The sequence below is a fragment of the Cervus elaphus genome, chromosome 1 (assembly GCF_910594005.1).
Source record: "Cervus elaphus chromosome 1, mCerEla1.1, whole genome shotgun sequence".
NCBI classification, from domain to species: Eukaryota; Metazoa; Chordata; class Mammalia; order Artiodactyla; family Cervidae; genus Cervus; species Cervus elaphus.
Genome location: NC_057815.1, coordinates 21,458,441 through 21,479,108, shown reverse-complemented (window position 1 = coordinate 21,479,108; position 20,668 = coordinate 21,458,441). Strand labels below are relative to the sequence as shown.

The 20,668-nt window shown below is 42.3% G+C and overlaps 1 protein-coding gene across 1 annotated transcript in view; it reads right to left on the bottom strand.

The window, feature by feature from the left end:
* TMEM123 (transmembrane protein 123) overlaps positions 1-13,773 on the bottom strand; it is a 115,631-nt gene extending 101,858 nt beyond the window's left edge. The window contains exons 1-3 of the mRNA XM_043884865.1: positions 13,709-13,773; positions 13,232-13,297; positions 7,571-7,718 (exon numbers count right to left, since the gene is read on the bottom strand). Of these exons, the coding sequence (XP_043740800.1) occupies positions 7,571-7,718; positions 13,232-13,297; positions 13,709-13,773 (279 nt within the window). The remainder of the gene's footprint in view (positions 1-7,570; positions 7,719-13,231; positions 13,298-13,708) is intronic.
* Positions 13,774-20,668: the final 6,895 nt, after the last annotated feature.

Here is a 20,668-nt window from a genome sequence, read left to right as displayed (position 1 = left end):
GCAAAGAGTCGGACACGACTGAGCGACTGAACTGAACTGACTGATCCTAAAATACGAAATCTTAGTATATTGAATATTTTAAGCTGAAGGAATCTGAGAAAATGACAATATTTCTCTTACCTTCCCGGGGCCCTCCCCCCATTTAGCAGGTCATGAGAGAAGGACAAGAAGAAAGGTAGACATGTTTCCTGTCCTTCCAAAGCTTACAGTCCAACTCTAGGAGTCGGCTGTATTTATTCCCAGATGCAAACAAGGAAATGATGTTCAGAGAGGCTAATTGTCATGTAATTATTAATTGGAAAAAACTATATTTGTCTCAGTCTTTAGCCCTTGCTCTTTCTACCACATGAGCTACTTATTAAAGATTTGTGTTGGTGAAGGCTTTTGGGTTGCAAATGACAGAAAAGGATCTCAAACTGATTCAAGGTGGCTTCAGCCTGCAGCGGCTTGAATCAGGGTTTTGGATCCTGGCAAGAGATTGAAGTTAGGCCACAGGAATGAAAGTTGTGAATCCTATCTAGCAGACCACCAGGGACCAGTGACCAGTGACAAGGTCCTGGCCTGCCGGCTGTGTAGACATGAATTTCCACACAGAAACAGAAAGTAGGGAAACAATATAGTGCTTATTAGGAGGAAAAAAACTATGTGTAGATGGACATGTAGGCAGGTCAAGAGAGAGAGTCATGCCTTTGTGTTATTTTGAATCACAGTTACGGGGCATTTCTTCCACGTTTCCTCGGGCCAATCATCTTGCTTTGCTGGTTCTGAGTTCGGATCTGGTATACCTCAGGGTCCTTCCACATGCGCATTTCTTAGCCAAGATGGAATCTAGGGAAGAGACATATGGCTAGGTTGACGTCACTTACTATGAGGTGACACTCCCTCTCTTTTGACCTCTAAATAGCCTTTCTGCCCATGTGTAGTTGGGAAGGTCTCCTTGTCTTTGAAAATGAGGACTCTGTGGTTTTTATCTGGGCAGGATTCAGCTCGTCTCTCTCTGCTCCTCTTTGAGTGTCTGTCCACAGGGCGTGAACTCTGACTGTTTATACGGGGTCTGTCTGTCTCCTGCTTCAAAACTACTTTAACCTGAAGGGGAATTCTGTTAGTTTATGAAACCAAGCCTGAGAAAGGGAAGAGAAGGTGCTGGGTTGACTTGGTCCAGGGAATTCCGGTGTTGAGAGTTTCTCGCTTGCACCCTTGCTCTCATTCTGCTCTATCTCCATGTCTTTCTGCAGTTTGCATTTGTTTTGTCCCCATATTGAAGAGATCCTTCTCATGTTCTAGGGAGTATGCTACTGGCAATATGCACCATGTCCTAATGACTTGCAACAAAGGAAAAAGGGCAGCTTCCCCGCTACCTATACTCAGCACAATTCTGGGGAAAACTGGTTTATTCTTCATGGGAAATGAACCCACCACTGGTTCCATCATTGAGGCCAGAAGAGTGAGGTATTTTGATTGGCTCTTCTTATGTCTCTTTCCTACTTCTAGAGCCAAGAAAGACAGAAGAAGGGGAGGTGGCACAAATGTGGCTGCCAAAGGGATGGTGAATGGTGCCAGCTTTTAGTAAGCTCCTGATCAATGTTAGGCCAGGAACAAACTTTAGCAGTTGTCTAGTACAGCACCTTTGCATCAGTATTTACTAACAATACTGCACTAGAAATTTCAAATGCTATATTGATCAGCTTTCTCTTACTATTTGTTGTTGTCGCTCAGTTGCTAATTCTAGTCTGACTTTTTGCAACTTCATGGACTGCAGCACACCAGGCTCCCCTGTCCTCCACTATCTCCCTGAGTTTGCTCAAATTCATGTCCATTGAGTTGGTGATGCCATCCTCTGTCGTCCCCTCCTCCTCCCACCTTCAATCTTTCCCAGCATCAGGGTCTTTTCCAACGAGTCAGCTCTTCGCATCAGGTGGTCAAAGTATTGAAGCTTCAGCTTCAGCATCAGTCCTTCCAACGAATGTTCAGGACTGATTTCCTTTGGGGTTGACTGGTTTGCTCTCCTTGCAGTCCAAGGGACTCTCAAGAGTCTTCTTCAATACCACAATTTGAAAGCACCAGTTTTTCATCACTCAGCTTTCTTTATGGTCCAACTCTCACATCCATACAACACTACTGGAAAAACCATAGCTTTGACTAGATGGACCTTTGTTGGCAAAACGATGCTTATGCTTTCTAATATACTGTCTAGGTTTGTCACAGCTTTCCTCCCGAGGAGCAAGTGTCTTTTAATTTCATGGCTGTGGTCACAGTGTGCAATGATTTTGGAGCCCAAAGAAATAAAATCTGCCACTGCTTCCACCTTTTCACCTTTTATTTGCTATGATGTGAAGGGACTGGCTGCCATAATCTTAGTTTTTTTTTCATGCTGAGTTTTAAGCCAGCTTTTTCACTCTCCTCTCTCACTTTCATCAAGAGATTCTTTTTTGGTTCTTTACTTTCTGCCTTTAGAGTGGTATCATCTGCCTATATGAGATTGCTGATATTTCTCCTGGCAATCTTGATTCCAGCTTGGGTTTCTTCCAGCCTGGCATTTCACATGATGCACTCTGCATATAAGTTAAATAAGCAGGGTGACAATATATAGCCTGGTTATATTCCTTTACCAATTTAGAACCAGTCAGTTGTTTCATGTCTGATTCTAACTGTTGCTTCTTGACCCACATACAGGTTTCTCAGGAGGCAGGTAAGGTGATCTGATATTCCCAACTCTTTAAGAATTTTCTGTAGTTTGTTGTGATTCACACAGTCAAAGGCTTTAGCTTAGTCAATGAAGCAGAAGTTTTCCTGGAATTCTCTTGCTTTCTCTATGATCTAACGAATGTTGGCAATTTGATGTCTGGTTCCTCGGCCTTTTCTAAACCCAGCTTGTACATCTGGAAGTTCTCCAGTTCACATTCTGCTGAAGTCTAGCTTGAAGGATTTGAAGCGTCACTTTACTAGCATGTGAAATGAGTGCAACTGTTTGGTAGTTTAAACACTCTTTGGAATTGTCCTTCTTTGGGTTTGGAATGAAAACTGACATTTTCCAGTACTATCCTTTTCCAGTCCTATTATGCTGGCTTCTAAATAATTAATTAGGAAGCCTGTCCTGTTTTGAAAAGTGAAAGTGAAAGTCACTCAGTTGTTTCTGACTCTTTGTGACCCCGTGGATTATAGTCCATGGACTTCTCCAGGCCAGAATACTGGAGTGGGTAGCCTTTCCCTTCTCCAGGGGATCTTCCCAACCCAGGGATTGAACCCAGGTCTCCCACATTGCAGGCGGATTCTTTACCAGCTTAGCCACAAGGGAAGCCCAAGAATACTGGAGTGGGTAGCCTATCCCTTCTCCAGGGGATCTTCCCGACCCAGGAATCAAACCAGGGTCTCCAGCACTGAAGGCAGATTCTTTACCAATTGAGCTATCAGGGAAGCCCCTGTCCTGTTTTATTCTTGTCTAAATAACATTCAATATAATGTTCCTTAAAGATTTAAAAAAAGTTCACCCATAAACACATTGGGTCCTTGTATTTTTTGTGAAATAGGTTTTGAAACAGGATGTTAATACCTATTTAGAATTTCTTCCTTGGAATTGGGTATATTTAAATGTTGACAGTTAACAGCATACAGTAGAAACTCAAAGTATATTAGATTCCCCTCTCCTCATCTGGAAAACAGAGGAGACTGTAATGTTGAAGATGCTTGAGAAAGGGCACAAGATATTGAAAGCAGAGTTTTCAGAAGATTAATGTGAGAGCAATTTTGAAAGGTATTAGAGAAGCCCTGTAGGACAATGCCTCTCAACCAATTCGTGATGGAGTACCAGTTTTTCTTTTTAAAAATCTATTGCAGATAATTCGTAAGATATAATTATGAATTGCTAGAAAAATAAAATTTAAACAACTGGTATGCAAAATACCAGCCTGATGTTCTATGTTTAGATTCAACAGACATAAAATTACTATCTCAAATGGTTGTTGGTGTTTCTAAATAACAAATCCTAATTTCTGTATTTACTTTGTGTTGGACTGGGAACAAATTGTTCACGGGAGGGCATTGGTTCCCACTGACTAGGGGGTTGTGCAATAATTCTTATAATCAATGCTGTCCAGTCAAAGACCACAGGAACACACCTGTTCCTGAGAAAGTTGGTTATTACTTCTTGTAGCAAAATGAGTTACAACCTGCAACATCTTAGGAAGATCAGTCTTCTGCCCTCATCCTCGGGGAATATGTTCCAAGACTCCCATTGGGGTGCCTGAAACTGTGGATAATACTGAACCCTATACTGAAATGTGGATAATACTGAAACTGTGGCTAATATTGTGCTTCTTTTAAAAAATACATGCCTATTTATGATAAAGTTTAATTTTTAAATTAGGCCCAGTAAGAGATTAACAAGAGTAACTAATAATAAAATAGAATAATTAAAACAATATACTGTAATAAAAGTTATGTGAATATGGTCTTTCTGAAAATACTGTACAAATTTAATGCCTTTTCCATTTTAGCTATGCACTTATGCACTATGGTTCTAATTTCTGCAGTTTGAGGCACAACAGTAAAACTGGAATGAATTATTTCTCCTTTTTCACAGTTTCATGGATAGAAGAATTGTTCTTCCTGTAGATCTTAGCAACTTCAACAAACCATTTTTTTCACTCATTATCAAGTTGAAAGCTTTCACCTTTTCACTTAAAGGAAGCACCTTGCTTGAGGCTACTCTTGGGCAGATCTGAATTGCCAGCATCACTGCTCACTACAATGGGGGCCCTTGTTAAGTAAGGGTGACTTGATTACAAGCACTGTGATACCAGGACCCACGGACCTGATATCCAAGTTGGGTACTGAGTGATTAAGGGCCACAATAACTGGACAAAGGGAGGATTTGCATTGTGGGTGGATGGAGCAGACAGTGTGAGTTTTCATCATGCTTCTCAGAACCCCACACAATTTAAAACTTATGAATTATTTCTGAAATTTTTCATTTAATATTTTTAGGCTGAGGTTGACCACAGGTAATTAAGTGAAACTTCAGAGAAACAGGGGCTTGTGTAATTAGGAAGATCTTATTTTATGATTTGGACTTGTGTTAGGTAATGCCGAGAGATGGGGCTTTGTCTGGGGTTGGGTGCTGTCAGGAAGTGGGGACTATTCTATGTTTGGGTATCTTAATAAAGCTTATTGGAAAGAGGCAAGAGTAAAATGAATATAAAGTTTTAATTGGCAAAGAGGCAAGGGCTGCTTATTTTAGCTAGGATGGAAACTATTTTGGTTATCTTTGTGGTTTGGACGCGTTCCTGTTTTTGTCTGTGTTCAGATGTGACTGTGGAGTGGGTTTGTTTCTGTCCTGACTGCAGAGTGGCCTGGTCGGATGATGCTCTGTGAACCTGTTTGTGTTGTACACCAGCGCCCAAGCTGCTCCAGATGTCAGGTTCTGCTTCTCTCTCTCTCATCCCTGTAAGGTAACAAGGGCTTGTCTGCAGGGACGAACATTTCATGTGAGCTTAAGGAACAGGATGTGGTGAGCTGCTATCATAGCACATGTCAATCCTCAGACTTTAACACACGTCAGCATCACCTGGCAGACAAGTAAAGACACCGACTGCTGGCCCCACGCCCCAGCTTCTGATTCAGTAGTCCTGGGGTGGGCTTGAGAATTTGCATTTCTAACCAGTTCCCAGGTGTTGCTGATGCAGCCAGACACCACAGTTTGCAAACCACTGAGGCAGACGGAGCTATCAAAGGTGAGGATTATTACAGGGAAAGAAAGAAGACCTATTATAGGTAGCTGCAATTTCCAAGATAAAAATCTACAGCATTCTCCTGGTGCAATTCTGACACTGAACTAGACTGTACATTTTCCTATGTTAAATTACAAGTCTTTGACGGGGCAGTTCACACGGGAAAATTCTTTTCAAAATTGCACAAATTGTTGACCACTAAAGTTTGTATGAAAGTACAACTTGTGTGTTCATTATCCATCGTCCAGGAAGTTCCCAATTACAAATAGGTAGACCTACTTTAGGAAAATGGGTTAGTAAACCAGCTCTTCAACTGGATTATCTGCAAATTGGCTTATTTGCAAACAGACTTTGTGCTTACTAAATGCAAAGTAACCCTTACAATCCCTCTGCTACTATTCTGCTTCATCAATATTAAGACAAAATTCCCTAAAATGTATGTAACTGCCTATGCCTTTGAAATATTTAAATGTCTTTACTAAAAATTTGACATTTTTTACTTAATTTTGTTCATTCTTTTCTGGGATAAGAGAAAATGGTAAACAGAAAAAAGCAAGTGGTAAATAGAGGCGGGAATGGGTGATCCTTTCTTGTACTGAAGAGTTGGTTTTAATTTAATTTCCTCTGTGTGTGTGTGTGTTAGTTGCTCAGTTGTGTCTGACTCTTTGTGACACTGTGGACTATAGCTCTCCAGGCTCCTCTGTCCATGGAATTCTCCAGGTGAGAAGGCTGGAGTGGGTTGCCATTTCCTTCTCCAGGGGATCTTCCTGACCCAGACATTGAACCCAGGTCTCCTGCATTGCAGGCAGATTCTTTATCATCTGATCCTAATATGAGATAAAAGAAATGTGGCACAGATTTCTTGTGGTTCAGCTGGGTTGCCTCTACCTTATATTGTACACTGAGATTCAGTTCTTGGCCTAAGAGAATTTAAGTATCATAAAAATGTCTATATATGAACTTATTAAAATGATTTTTATAGCTCTTTTTCAAAAATATATTTATTTTTTTATTATTTTTTTGGTGGTATTGGGCCTTCGTGGCCGCACACAGACTTTCTCTGGCTTTTGGCACCCCGTGACGGGGTCTGCTCTGCCTTATGGTCTGCAGACTTCTCAGTGGAGTCCTTTCTTTCATTGTGGGGCACGTGCTTGGGGACACTTGTGCTTCACAGGCTTAGCTGCTTGAGGCATGTGGGATCTTCCCCTTCCAGGGATCAAACCAGTGTCCCTTGCATTGCAAGGCAGATTCTTAACCACTGTACTGTCAGCGAACCTCTACCGCCTTTCTAACAAGTTATAAACCATTTTATTAACTCTCTCTTGAAAGACTACCAAGAAAACAGATCTCCAGTCCAGGTTCGATGCATGAGACAGGGCGCTCAGGGCTGGTGCCCTGGGATGACCCTGAGGGATGGGATGGGGAGGGAGGTGGGAGGGGTTTCAGGATGGGGGGCACAGGTGCACCCATGGCTGATTCATGTCAATGTATGGCAAAAACCACCACAATATTGTAAAGTAGTTAGCCCCCAATTAAAATAAATAAACTAAAAAAAAAAAAAAAATCAAGTCCCCCTCCCAAAAAAAAGAAAGGCTACCAAAATCTGGTAATTCATGAAAAACAGTTCAAACAAGTAAATTATTGCTATAGAACCAGGGAACTTGGTCTTCTTTTTTAACTGAAAAAAAAAAAAAAATAGATTTTCAAAATCTTGCTCCCCTGACAAAGACTGCTCTCTCTACAGATGTGATGAAATTCTTTTAAAAAGAAGGCCAGGGCTCCCCTCGTGGCTCAGTGGTGAGGAATTCGCCTGCCCATTCAGGAGACTCAGTTCACTCTCTGACCTGGGAGGATCCCACAGGTCCCGGAGCGGCTGGGTCCCTGCGCTTAGCTCTTGAGGCCTTGAGTTGGAGCCTGCGCCTTGCAGCTCCTGAAGCCAGAGCGCCCCAGGGCGAACGCTCTGCAGCGAGAGAAAGCTCTTCAATGAGAAGCCTGTGGACAAAGACCCCCACAACCCAAAATAAATAAATGAATAAAATTATAATTTAAAAAAGAGAAGGCCAAATTTCCTATTTCATCACATCTGTAGAGAAAATTGTCTTTGGCAGGTGATAGATTCGGCAAATCTAATGAGTTTTTTCAGGTTAGTATTTGAATAAGAATTCAAATAGAGCAAGATGGTTAATCTTGGGGTTGAGATGGGTCTACATCTGATTAGCTACTGGACTAGGAGCCGGTCTTGCTCTGATGAATAACTCATTGTAACTTCCGTTTCTTCATTTGCAAAATTAGAAGCTTAAACTAGTTAACCTGAGGGATTCTCTGAACTCTTTAATGTTTAAGCTGTTATACTAGGACTAGGGCTGTGAGTTTTAATTATACTTGTCTCTTTCACAGCTCCTCTTAATTATTATTATTATTGTTTTAGACTCAGAAGGATATTAAAGATAAGGGCATGGAGTTGGCAAAGGGTCTCAGAATAGGTTAGGAAGGAACTGAGGTTGTTGAGCTTGGAAAAGAGGAGGAACATAATGGGAGAGACACGAGCTCTCCCTGAAAAATACTTGGAAAACTTGTCATGTGAAGAAGGAAAACATATATTCCAGGTTCAAAGGGTGGAAATTACAAGGGCACAAATTTTGGTTCAGTGTCAGAAAAAACTTTTCAACTATTCATTCAAACATTACTAAATATTTATTAAGCACCTACTATGTGCCAGACAGGGACATCACCAGATGGTCAGTACTGAAATCAGATTGATTATGTTCTTTGCAGCTCAAAGTGGAGAAGCTCTATACAGTCAGCAAAAGCAAGACTTGGAGCTGACTGTGGCTCAGATCGTGCACTCCGTATTGCAAAATTCAGTCTTAAACTGAAGAAAGAAGGAAAAACCATGAGGCCATTCAGGTTATGACCTAAATCAAAATCCCTCATACAGTGGGGGTTACAAATAGATTCAAGGGATTAGATCTGATAGACAGAGTGCCTGAAGAACTATGGACAGAGGTTCCTAACATTGTACAGGAGGCAGTGACCAAACCCACCCCCACCAAAAATGCAAGAAGGCAAAGTAGTTGTCTGAGAATGCTTTACAAATAGCTGAGGAAAGAAGAGAAGTGAAAGGTAAGGAAGAAAAGGAAAGATATATTCATCTGAATGCAGAGTTCCAGAGAATAGCAAAGCTATTGTAATAAAGAAGGCCTTCTTAAATGAACAATGCAAAGAAATAGAGGAAAACAGTAGAATGAGAAAGACCAGTGATCTCTTCAAGAAAACTGGAGACATCAAGGGAACCCATTCCACGTAAAAATGGGCATGATAAAGGACAGAAACAGTAATGACCTAACAGAAATAGAAGAGATTAAGAAGAGATGGCAAGAATACACAGAAGAACTATACAGAAAAGATCTTAATGACCCAGATAACCACAATGATGTGGTCACATACTTACAGGTGAACATCCTGAAGTGTGAAGTCATGTGGGCCTTAGGAGGCATTACTAATAACAAAGCTAGTGGAGATGATGGAATTCCAGCTGAACTATTTCAGATCCTAAAAGATGATGCTGTGAAAGTGCTGCACTCAGTGTGGTAACAAATTTGGAAAACTCAGCAGTGGCCACAGGACTGGAAAATGTCAGTTTTCATTCGAATCCCAAAGAAAGGCAATGCCAAAGAATGTTCAGTTGTGCTTATTTCACATGCTAGCAAGTTTATGCTCAAAATCATTTAAATCAGGACTTCAGCAATACACGAACCAAGAACTTTCAGATGTTCAAGCTCGATTTAGAAAAGGCAGAGGAACCAGAGATCAAATTGCCAACATTCATTGGATTATAGAGAAAGCAAGGGAATTTCAGAAAAACTTTTACTTCTGTTTTATTGACTACACTAAAGCCTTTGGCTGTGTGGATCACAACAAACTGTGGAAAATGCTTAAAGAGATGGAAATACCAGACCACCTTACCTGTCTCCTGAGAAAGCTGTATGCAGGTTAAGAAGCAACACTTAGAACTGGACATGGAACAATGGACTGGTTCAAAGCTGGGAAAGGAGTACATCAAGGCTGTATATTGTCACCCTGTTTATTTAACTTACATGCAAAGTACATCATGTGAAATGCCAGGCTGGATGAATCCCAAGGTAAAATCAAGATTGCTTGGAGAAATATCAACAACCTCAGATATGCAGATGATATCACTTGAATGGCAGAAAGTGAAGAGGAACTGAAGAGCCTCTTGATGGGGGTTAAAGAGGGGAGTGACAAAGTTGGCCTGAAACTTAACGTGAAAAACTATGATCATGGCATCTGTCACATCACTTCAAAGAAGGGGGAAAAGTGGAAGCAGTGATATATTTTATTTTCTTGGGCTCCACAATCACTGTAGATGGTGTTTGCAGCCATGAATTAATAGACACTTTCTCCTTGCAAGAAAAGTTATGACAAACCTAAACAAACATCACTTTGCCAGTGAAGGATCCATATAGTCAAAGCTATGGGTTTTCCAGTAATCATTACAGATGTGAAAGTTGGACCATCAAGAAGGCTGAGTACTGAAGAATTGATGCTTTTGAACTGTAGTGTTGGAGAAGACTCTTGAGAGTCCCCTGGACTGCAAGGAGATCAAACCAGTCCATCCTAAATGAGATCAGTCCTGAATGCTCTTTGGAAGGTCTGTTGCTGGAGCTGAAAGCAAAAGGAGAAGAGTGTGGCAGAGAATGAGATGCTTAGATATCACCACCTACCCAACGGACATGAATCTGAGCAAACTCCAGGAGATAGTTAAGGACACAGGAGCATGGGGTGCTGCAATCCATGAAGTCGCAAAGAGTCGGACATGACTTAGTGACTGAACAAGAAGGACAACAGCTATGTGCCAGACACTGATCTAAGTTCTGGGGATTTGCCTGTGAAAAAAAACAGGAAAACTTTTGTCCCAGTGAGGTGTACATTCTGTTAGGGTAGTCTCATGAGGCTGTCACTGGATTTCAAAGATGGGCTGATAATAGAAAATACTGTGACTGGGATTCTTTCTTTGGATTGAATAACTTCCACAGTTTCTAAAGTCTCTAAGTATATGAGCATTAATCAAACGTCTATTAAACAACTTCTAAGTGTTAGGTATAGCCCTTGTCACTGGAAATGCAAAAATGCATGGATAGATCTTGCCTTCAAGAAACTCTCCATCTTGTTAGGGAGAAAGACATAAACAATGTGAAAATTGGTAATAGAAATATGCAATCAAACAAGAGTACATCAGTGGGAAGAGCAAACTCAGCTTGAAGGTGTTTTTTTTTTTTCTATTTTATTTATTTAAATTTATTTTTACTAGTTGGAGGCTAATTACTTTACAATATTGTAGTGGTTTTTGCCATACATTGACATGAATCAGCCATGGATTTACATGTGTTCCCCATCCTGATCCCCCCTCCTGCCTCCCTTCCCATTGAAGGCGTTTTGAAACAAGCGATACTTGAGCTAAGTTTTAAGCCTTGAGAACTTCACCAAACCTCAAAACAAGGTCACAAAGGCCATAAACATATGGTACATGTAGAAAACTGCAGATAGTTGTAGGATTCTAGTTTTTATTTTAATTTTCCATGGATAAAAGTGGGATGAGACCATAGTCACTTGGAATATACAAGTATCCCTGCCCTTTGAGTGTGGATCCCAGGATTTGGTAAGATAGACTGGTCATATATTTTGATTTATTCATGTATTCTTTTAAAAAGCATTGCGGACATATTATGTGCTAGAAACTCCATTATACTGACTGGATCACAGAAAAAAATTAGACTAAGTCTTTTTAGTTTAGGTCCAGTCCACTGGAAGGAGACAGATGCAATAAACCAGGTAGAACAAAGTGTCAGAGATACTGTGATAGACATTTGTGTAGGGCATTGTGGCCCCCAAGATTAAATGAGAAAGAGTAAGAGAGGAGAGAAGAGAGGGTCGGAAAACCTTCACTGAGGAGCTGACCTTGGAGCTGAGTCTCAAATTTGAGAGGATTCCAGCAAGAGAATGAACAGCAAAATAGGCAAGCACATAGATGCTGGTAAAGAGCAGGGTGCGCCAAGAGCCAGCCTTGTCAGTGCCTGTCTTGAGTGCGGTGTGCAAGTGTATGTGTCATGAAAAGTCTTACTTGTTATGCTAGAGGGTTCTATAAGTATCCTTACACTTGTGGCAGTGTAGCCGTGTTAGTCACTCAGTCGTGTCCGACTCTTTGTGACCCCATGAACTGTAGCCCCCCAGGCTTCTCTGTCCGTGGGATTTCCCAGGCAAGAATACTGGAGTGGGTTGCCATTCCCCTTTCCAGGGGATCTTCCCGACCCAGGGATTGAACCCAGGTCTCCTGCATTACAGGCAGATTCTTTACCATCTGAGCAACAGGGAAGATACACTTGTGGGGCCCAGGCCCAAAGCACAAGTACAGCGTCCTGGCTGGTCCCTTCTTTTCCCATCCCTGCTCCCGTAATTCAAACCTCCTCACACACATTTGTGAGCAGCTCAGCTTGCATGTCCAGGCTCTGTCCCGTCTCCTTGCAAACAGCTGCCTTTGGCCTCCTCTGAGGCCTGAGTGAGCCCTAGAGGTGGGCTCAGGCTGTTTGGGCTAGGAATCCCAGGGGTACTGTTGAAAGGGTGGACACAGGCTCTGGATGGGATAGCCCTTCGGATAGCTGGGGATTTCTTGCCCTGAGCGGGGAGGGGTATGGTTAGGGGAGGGCCAGAGTGGAGTCCTCTAAACTTAAGTGGGTGGCAAACGTTCTCTGCAAAGGCTAGATCTGAAAACTTTAGGCTTTGTCCGCCACATGTGACAATTGCTGGGTGTTCATCTTCTTTTCTTTGGTTAAACACTTAAAAAATATAAAATCCATTCTTATCTTGAAGGCCATACAAAAAGAGGCTGCAGGCTGGATCTGGTCAAGGGCCACAGTGTATATGACATGGAAAAGCAGAAGAGTGAGGTATCACTGCAGAATGCTCAAAAGAGGAGTGATAACTACTTTATGTTTTGGAAAGATCAATCTGGCTTTGTGGGAAGTATACTGGAGTTTGATGGGTCAGGAGGCTGTTGTGGTGATCCGGACAGGAAATGATGAAGTCCTAAATGAAGTCAGAAGTCATGGGACTGGAGAAGGTGGTGAATAAAGAACATTTAAAAAGAGTTGACGACTTTGGGTTTCTAATTAAGTCAGCTGGTTGGTGATTCTAATTATTGAGATAGGGATATCTAAGGGTGGAACAAGTTAATATGTTCTAGTTTTAGCATCTGGAGCTTGAGTTCTAGGTAGGGTATCAAGGGGATGTCACATGCACGAGGTGTTATTCTATAGTCAGGACAAGGCTGGAGATATAGACTCGAGAATCACCAGGGGATAGATGGTCTGTTGCAGAACATTTGGAAAGTAAAATCGAGGAAGAGATACTCCTCCATCCTACCCGTGTCTCTTTCTTGAGATAAAAGACCTCAAGACAAAGTGGGAGAGAAGACACAGGAGCCTTGCCCTGGAGGGCTGGCGGGGCTGAGGATGGGTGCTGCGGCGGTGAGCAGTGTGGGGTCCGAGGTATGACTGGAGCACAGCAAAAATGAGTCTGGAAGGGTGATTGCGGAATGGTCAACAGAGGCTCTTCCTCCTGGGGTTAGTCCCTCAGCTCCTGAATTTATACCCTGAGTAGGAATCTACTGTATTGTAACAGGTCCAAATCTAAGATCAAAAGCTCAGGTGTGCAAGAAATATTACATTTCTTTGTGATCCCTGGATCAACCTAGTTTTGATTCCAAGTTGCCACTCCTTTGGGCTGGTTGCTGTTTAGCTGCTAAGTCGCGTCTGGCTCTTGCAGCCCCATGGACTGAGCCTGCCAAGTCTCCTCTGTCCATGGGATTTTCCAGACAAGAATACTGGAGTGGGTTGCCATTTCCTTCTCCAGGGGATCTTCCCAACCCAGGGATCAAACTGGGGAACTGACAGGTGGCTTCTTACTGCGGAGCCGCAGGAAGCACATTCGGCCCGTAGGAAGGTGTGTAAGTCTTTCTGACAGCCCCCATTGCCGCCTCGACTATAATCCCTGGCTATGAGTCATCTCTCCCACCCCAGCTACTGCTGGTCTTCCCATTTTCTGTGTCTGCACAATCCTGTCTGGGCTGGCAGCTTCTGGCAGTTTCCCTGACACATTGAGGGTGCTAGAATATTTGGCAAAGCTCTGAAACCCAGTGCCTGGGCCCCTGCTTCCCTGGATAAACCACGTACCGCCTGTCTGGAGCCTTGCTGCTTCTTGGGGCAATGACTTGGAATAGAGCCCGGCTCCCTGCTGCTTCTGGACCTATGGACTCCTTCCCCACCACCACTACGTAGCCTCCAAGTCTGGGTGGAAGTTCCTCCCTAGTGCTCCTTCACCATACACTTTAAGCTCATTCAATCCATAACTTGAAAAACACGTTCTTCTTTGCTCCCGGGAAGGGAGGACTTGCTTCCCCAAAGAAGCGAAAAATATTTGCATTTCACTTTCTAGTGCATTGAAATAAAAGAAAAACACAAAACCAGATAAGATTATGCATTGGAACAGTGTCAGCATTTACCTCTTGGCACATATTACTGGTGGAGGGGAGGTTGGTGACTACAAGGAAGAACCGAAGCCTCTGATGGATGAAGGAGACAGTTGTTGGGACAGGAGATGGGGATGAAGAATCGCTGAAAGTAACATCTTTGGATTTGGGCTTCCCTGATATTTTAGAATAGAGCTTTGCAGGAAGGCTGTTCTCAAGGGTCGTAGATCAAACCTGGGATATCGTCAGCTGCCTAGTAGGCCACGGGGGTGGGAGGAGGTGGGGCCCTGGGCATTGGTGGCTGTGTAGGAAAAATACCCAGCCTTTTTATGTGTTTTTCTTTGTTCTTCCTTGTACTACCACGCTCACGGCACTTCTGATGCCAGATGTGTAGGGGTCTTTCCCACAAGAAGCAACACCAGACGGATGGCCTTCTAGAAGACGACGTGTGCATCGCTTTAGTCACGTGTGATTCTTTGCAACCCCATGGACTATAGCCCGCCAGGCTCCTCGGTCCATGGGATTCTCCAGGCAAGAGCACTGGAGTGGGTTGCCACGCCCTCCTCTATGTGATCTTCCTGACTCAGGAACTGAACCTGCATCTCTAACAGATGGCCTATAATTTAACTCAATTCTGACATGATCTACTTGGAGACAGCATCAGATCCAGAGGAGATTCTCCCCCCGCCCCACCCTACACACACACACTTCAGATACCAAGCCTAAGTAATAAGTCCGAAGTTACCCACAACTTCTGTCCAACTTGGCTACAAACCAGGGGTTCCTAAGATCTCCCTCCTTAGAGTCAATCATCTGCTAGAATGACTCATGGAGCCCAGGGAAAACAGGTATGTTTACCAGTTTATTAAAAGACATGATAAAGGATGAAGATGAACAGACAGAAAGAGAGATAAAAGAAATATAGGGGTCAAGAAGACTGGAAGGGTCCTAGGTTCAGGGATTACTGTCTCCATGTAGCTAGGGTACACTGACGTGGATGTGTTCACCAACCCGAAAGCTCTCCAAACCCCTTCCTCAGAGATTTTAATGGAGGCTTCATCACATAGGTATGATTGATCATTGACTCATTTCCTTCTCCTTCCTCAAGAGAATGGGGTATGTTTGGGGATGGGTCAGAAAATCCCAAGCTTCTAATAATGGTTTGGTCTTTCAGGTGACCAGCCCTCATCCAGGAGCCCACCCAGAGTTGCCTCATGAGAACACTATCACTCAGGAAATTATAAAGGGTTCAGGAATTATTGTCAGGGGTCAAATAGCAAATACTAGAAAAAAAATGTTACTGATGCCCTTATTTAGCAGATCACAAGGGTTTTAGGAGCTCTGTGGCATGAAATGGGGGTGGACACCAATATGTATTTGTCTATTATTTCATAGTGTTATCAGTTCAGTTCAGTCAGTCGTGTCCGACTCTTTGCGATCCCACGGACTGCAGCATGCCAGGCCTCCCTGTCTAACACCAACTCCTGGAGCTTACTCAAACTCATGTCCATTGAGTCAGTGATGCCATCCAACCATTTCATCCTCTGTTGTCCCCTTCTCCTGCCTTCAATCTTTCACAACATCAGGGTCTTTCCAAGGAGTCAGTTCTTCGCATCAGGTGGCCAAAGTACTGGAGCTTCAGCTTTAGCATCAGTCCTTCCAATGAATATTCAGGACTGATTTCCTTTAGGATGGACTGGTTGGATCTCCTTGCAATCAAAGGGACTCTCAAGAGTCTTCTCCAACACCACAGTTCAAAAGCATCAATTCTTTAGTGCTCAGCTTTCTTTATAGTCCAATTCTCACATCCATACATGACCACTGGAAAAACCACAGCTTTGACAATACGGACCTTTGTTGGCAAAGTAATGTCTCTGCTTTTTAGTATGCTGTCTAGGTTGGTCACAGCTTTTCTTCCAAGGAGCAGGCGCCTTTTAATTCCATGGTTGCAGTCATCATCTGTAATGATTTTGGATCCCAAGAAATTAAAGTCTGTCACTGTTTCCATTGTTTCCCTATCTATTTGCCATGAAGTGATGGGACCAGATGCCATGATCTTAGTTTTTTGAATGTTGAATTTTAGCCAGCTTTTTCACTCTTCTCTTTCACTTTCATCAAGAGGCTATTTAGTTCCTCTTCACTTTCTGCCATAAGGGTGGTGTCATCTGCATATCTGAGGTTATTGATATTTCTCCCAGCAATCTTAATTCCAGCTTGTGCTTCATCCAGCCCAGCATTTTGCATGATGCACATAAGTTAAATAAGCAGGGTAACAATATACAGCCTTGACGTACTCCTTTCCCAATTTGGAACCAGTCTGTTGTTCCATGTCCAGTAACTGTTGCTTCTTGACCTGCATACAGATTTCTCAGGAGGCAGGTCAGGTGGTCTGGTATTCCCATCTCCTTAAGAATTTTTCACAGTTTGTTGTGATCCACACAGTCAAAGGCTTTTGGCGTAGTCAATGAAACAGAAGTAAATGTTTTTCTGGAACTCTCTTGCTTTTTTGATGATCCAACAGATATTGGCGATTTGATCTCTGGTTCCTCTGCCCTTTCTAAATCCAGCTTGAACATCTGGAAGCTCACAGTTCATGTATTCTTGAAGCCTGGCTTGGAGAATTTTGAGCATTTCTTTGCTAGTATGTGAGATGAGTGCTATCGTGTAGTAGTTTGAACATTCTTTGGCATTCACAGTGTTACAGCCTCATACACACTTTCCTGCTTAAGTCAAGATAGCTTTGGAATTTTATTGCGTTGAACCTGGGTGCCTGAATCCTTGCTCTAATATGTGGATTGCTGGGAATGGTTGGTACAACAATCAGCTTTTATTTAGAAGTTAAACTTTTACTTGCTTATACAATTTGCTCTTCAAAGCACCTGGGGAGGTAAATGTTAACGATTTCCATTCTAATGATGGAATTCTCTGAAACTCAGAAAGGCCAGGTGAAAATACCAAAGTAAGAGAGTTAATGTGTGACTTAAACCCAGGTTGGCTTCCCTGCTGGTTCAGTGGAAAAGAATCTGTCTGCAATGCAAGGGATGTAGTTTCGGTCCCTGGGTTGGGAAGATCCTCTGGAGGAGGAAAGGGCAACCCACTCCAGTGTTCTTGCCTGGGAAATCCCATGGACAGAGGATCCTGGCCAGCTACAGCCCATGGGGTCGCAAGAGAGTTGGACATGACTTAGCAACTAAATAACACCCTCGTGTCACTTGTGTGTTCAACCTACAGATGATTTGTTGCCCAACAGTGACACTGTGAGAATGAAAGGGTCTGCTCTTAATAACTGTGCCAGGACAAAAGTGTGCCATGGAGTTCTCTTGGGCAGTTTGGGGTGTGTGGGCAACTGATTATTTTTCTATTTTTATTAACTTGAAAAAAAAAACAAATGGTAATTTTGGTAATCATTTCTACTTTAAAAAATTCTCTGTCTTATTACTTTGCAGCCTTAGTTTTATTATTTCCTTTCTTCAAGAAAGATAAAATTGCCAATTCCTTTTCTGAAACCAGTTTAACATCTAACCTCAAAACTTGATAAAAGTAGCCTCACTGGGAACAGAGATGCAAGAATCCTAATACATATTGCCTACCTGAATTCAGTAATGATTAAATAATGACATATATTGTGGCTAATTATGATTAATTCTTAAGAGTGCAAGGAGAAATTTCTATGTGAAAGATCGATTAATATAATTTCCCATACTAACAAACTAAAGAATGAAATACATTTCAACAGGTTCAGAATAAGATTCATTTTATACTTATCTATTATTTAAACTAGAAATAGGAAGGAACTTCCTTAACATGATAGAAAGGTATTTATCTTTTTACATGGAAAAACTTGAAGGCATTCACCTTAAAATTAGGAACAATACAATAACATATGCTATCACAATGTTCATAATGTTGGAGGTTCAGGCCAATGTTATCAGATAGGAAAAAACACTAAGAAATAGAAGGATTGTGTGGGAAGAGATAACATTGTTCCTTTCTTTTTTCTTTTTGGCCATGTTGCACAGCATAGGGGATCTCAGTTCCCCAACCAGGATCAAGCCTGCACCCCCTGCAGTGGAAGCATGGAGTCTTGACCACTAGACCACCAGGAAGTTCCCAAATTGTCACTTTCAAGTGTCATGATTGTTTATGTAGAAGAAAATCAACAGACTCTTAGAAGTAATAAGTGAGTTCAATATTTGCTGATTATAAGATCAATATACCAAAATCAGTAGCTTTCCTCTCAGAGAATGAGTGATAGTCACTCTGTCATGCCTGACTTTTTGCGACCCCATGGACTGTAGCCCACCAGGCTTCTTTGTCCATGGAATTCTCCAGGCAAGAACACTGGAGTATTTGCTGTTTCCTTCTCCAGGGGATCTTCCTGACCTAAGGGAGTGAACTTGCCTCTCCTGCAATGAATGGCAGGTGGATTCTTTACCACTGAGCCACCTGGGAAGCCCTTAAAAACTCCATCAAAGAGCATACGAAAGAGCTGAAATAATAGTGAGATGAATTATCTTCGTGAATGAGAATACAATATTTAGAGATGACAATTCCCCCCAAATGCAATGCAGTTCCAAGCAAGTCATAGCCCCTTTGGAGAGATCCTGCTGCCTCATATTTTGAATGAACCATCAGGTGACTCCTGGTAGAAGGCAGGACTCTACTTCCTTCTATGAAAGAGGAAAGGTACTCCTTATTGCTTTTTGGAAGCTAGCACAAATGTGATTCTAGCTCAGGAGTAAAATTCTCCTTTCCAGAACTCTGAATCTTATGTGAGCGGTACAGTAGTGCACGGGGCGTTCAGAAGGCTTTTCCCTGTGGTGGCATCTGACCAAGTGCCTCCTGCATTGCAGCCTTCTCTGTCGTGCTGTTGCCAGGCCTCCTATGCTTCTTGCTCATTTTTGGAGTCTTTTTCTATAACCTCCTTTCTGAGAATTTCTGTGAACGCTCCGATATCCTCTCCAACAAATTCATTTTGCATTTAGCTAGACAGAACCAGTTTCTGATGCTTGCCATCAAGCACTTGGAACTGGGAACATTGCCAGAATAATTCTGCAATTTATGTAGAAGAATTCAAGTCCACGAGTAACCAAGACCAGTGGTCAGCAAAACTTTTTCCATAAAAGGCTAGATACTAAATATCTTAGGCTTTGGTGGCCAGATGCAACAACTCAACAAGAAAGTCCCTTTGAGAGTCCCTCTGATTGCAAGCAGATCAAACCAGTCAATCCTAAAGGAAATCAGTCCTGAATATTCATTGGAAGGACTGATGCTGAAGCTGAAGCTCCAGCACTTTGGCCACCTGATGCGAAGAACTGACTCCTTGGAAAAGACCCTGATGCTGGAAAAGACTGAAAGCAGGAGGAGAAGGGGATGACAGAGGATGGATGACATCACCAAGTCAATGGACATGAGTTTGAGCAGGCTCTAGGAGTTGGTGATGGACAGGGAAGCCTGGTGTGCTGTAGTCCATGAGCTCGCAAACAGTTAGACAAAACTGAGCGACTGAACTGAAATATTTTGTAGAAAAATTTGTTTCACTATATGAAAACAATTAATTAGCTCCCTACCTCAGGCAAAATATAAAAATAAACTCTGGAATACAAAAGTAAGAAAGGAGCTAAATCTGAAAGATAAAATTACTGGAAGAACACATTGGCTATCTTTAGGACTTTGGGTTAGGGAAGAATTATGGTTGTTAGGCCAATATTAAACTATTTTATATTCTTGAAGGACATGTTAGCAGAGAAAGTGACTGTATTTTTAGGAAAAGTTAGCTGAAATCTGTGTGGTAAACTCAGGTGAACAGAGGAGCAATGCAAGAACCAAGGCCTGGCAACGTGCTGTTTGCTGAACCATTGTCTGGGTGGTGAAAGAAAAGGAGGGTCAGGCCAAAGAAAGAATGAGTGTATTTTTGTTGACAACAATGATGGTAAAAATTGAAGGGGGAACTTTGGAGCCAAAAAAGCAATATGAAGTTCTGCTTGATGATTCAGTAAATACCATGGTTTTCAGGGACAAGAATGAAGCAAGTGACCAAGTCCAGACACAGAATTAGATATCCTATAATTGTGGTTTTTTATTTTGTGTATATTCTTAATGTTATCTTCTTGGAGATGAAAATAAAAGCATGTGTGCTCCTACGCATCTGACTCTCTGCAATACCATGGACTGTAGCCCACCAGGCTCCTCTGTCTCTGGGATTATCCTGGCAAAAATACTGGAGTGGATTGCGATTTCCTTCTCCAGGGGATCTTCCCGACCCAGAGATCGAAGCTGTGTCTCCCGCAGCTCCTGCATTGGCAGCGGGTTCTTTACCACTGAGCCACTTGGGAAGCCCCATCTTCTTTGAGACACAACAAGAACAACAACAACAAAAGACTGGAAATATACAAAC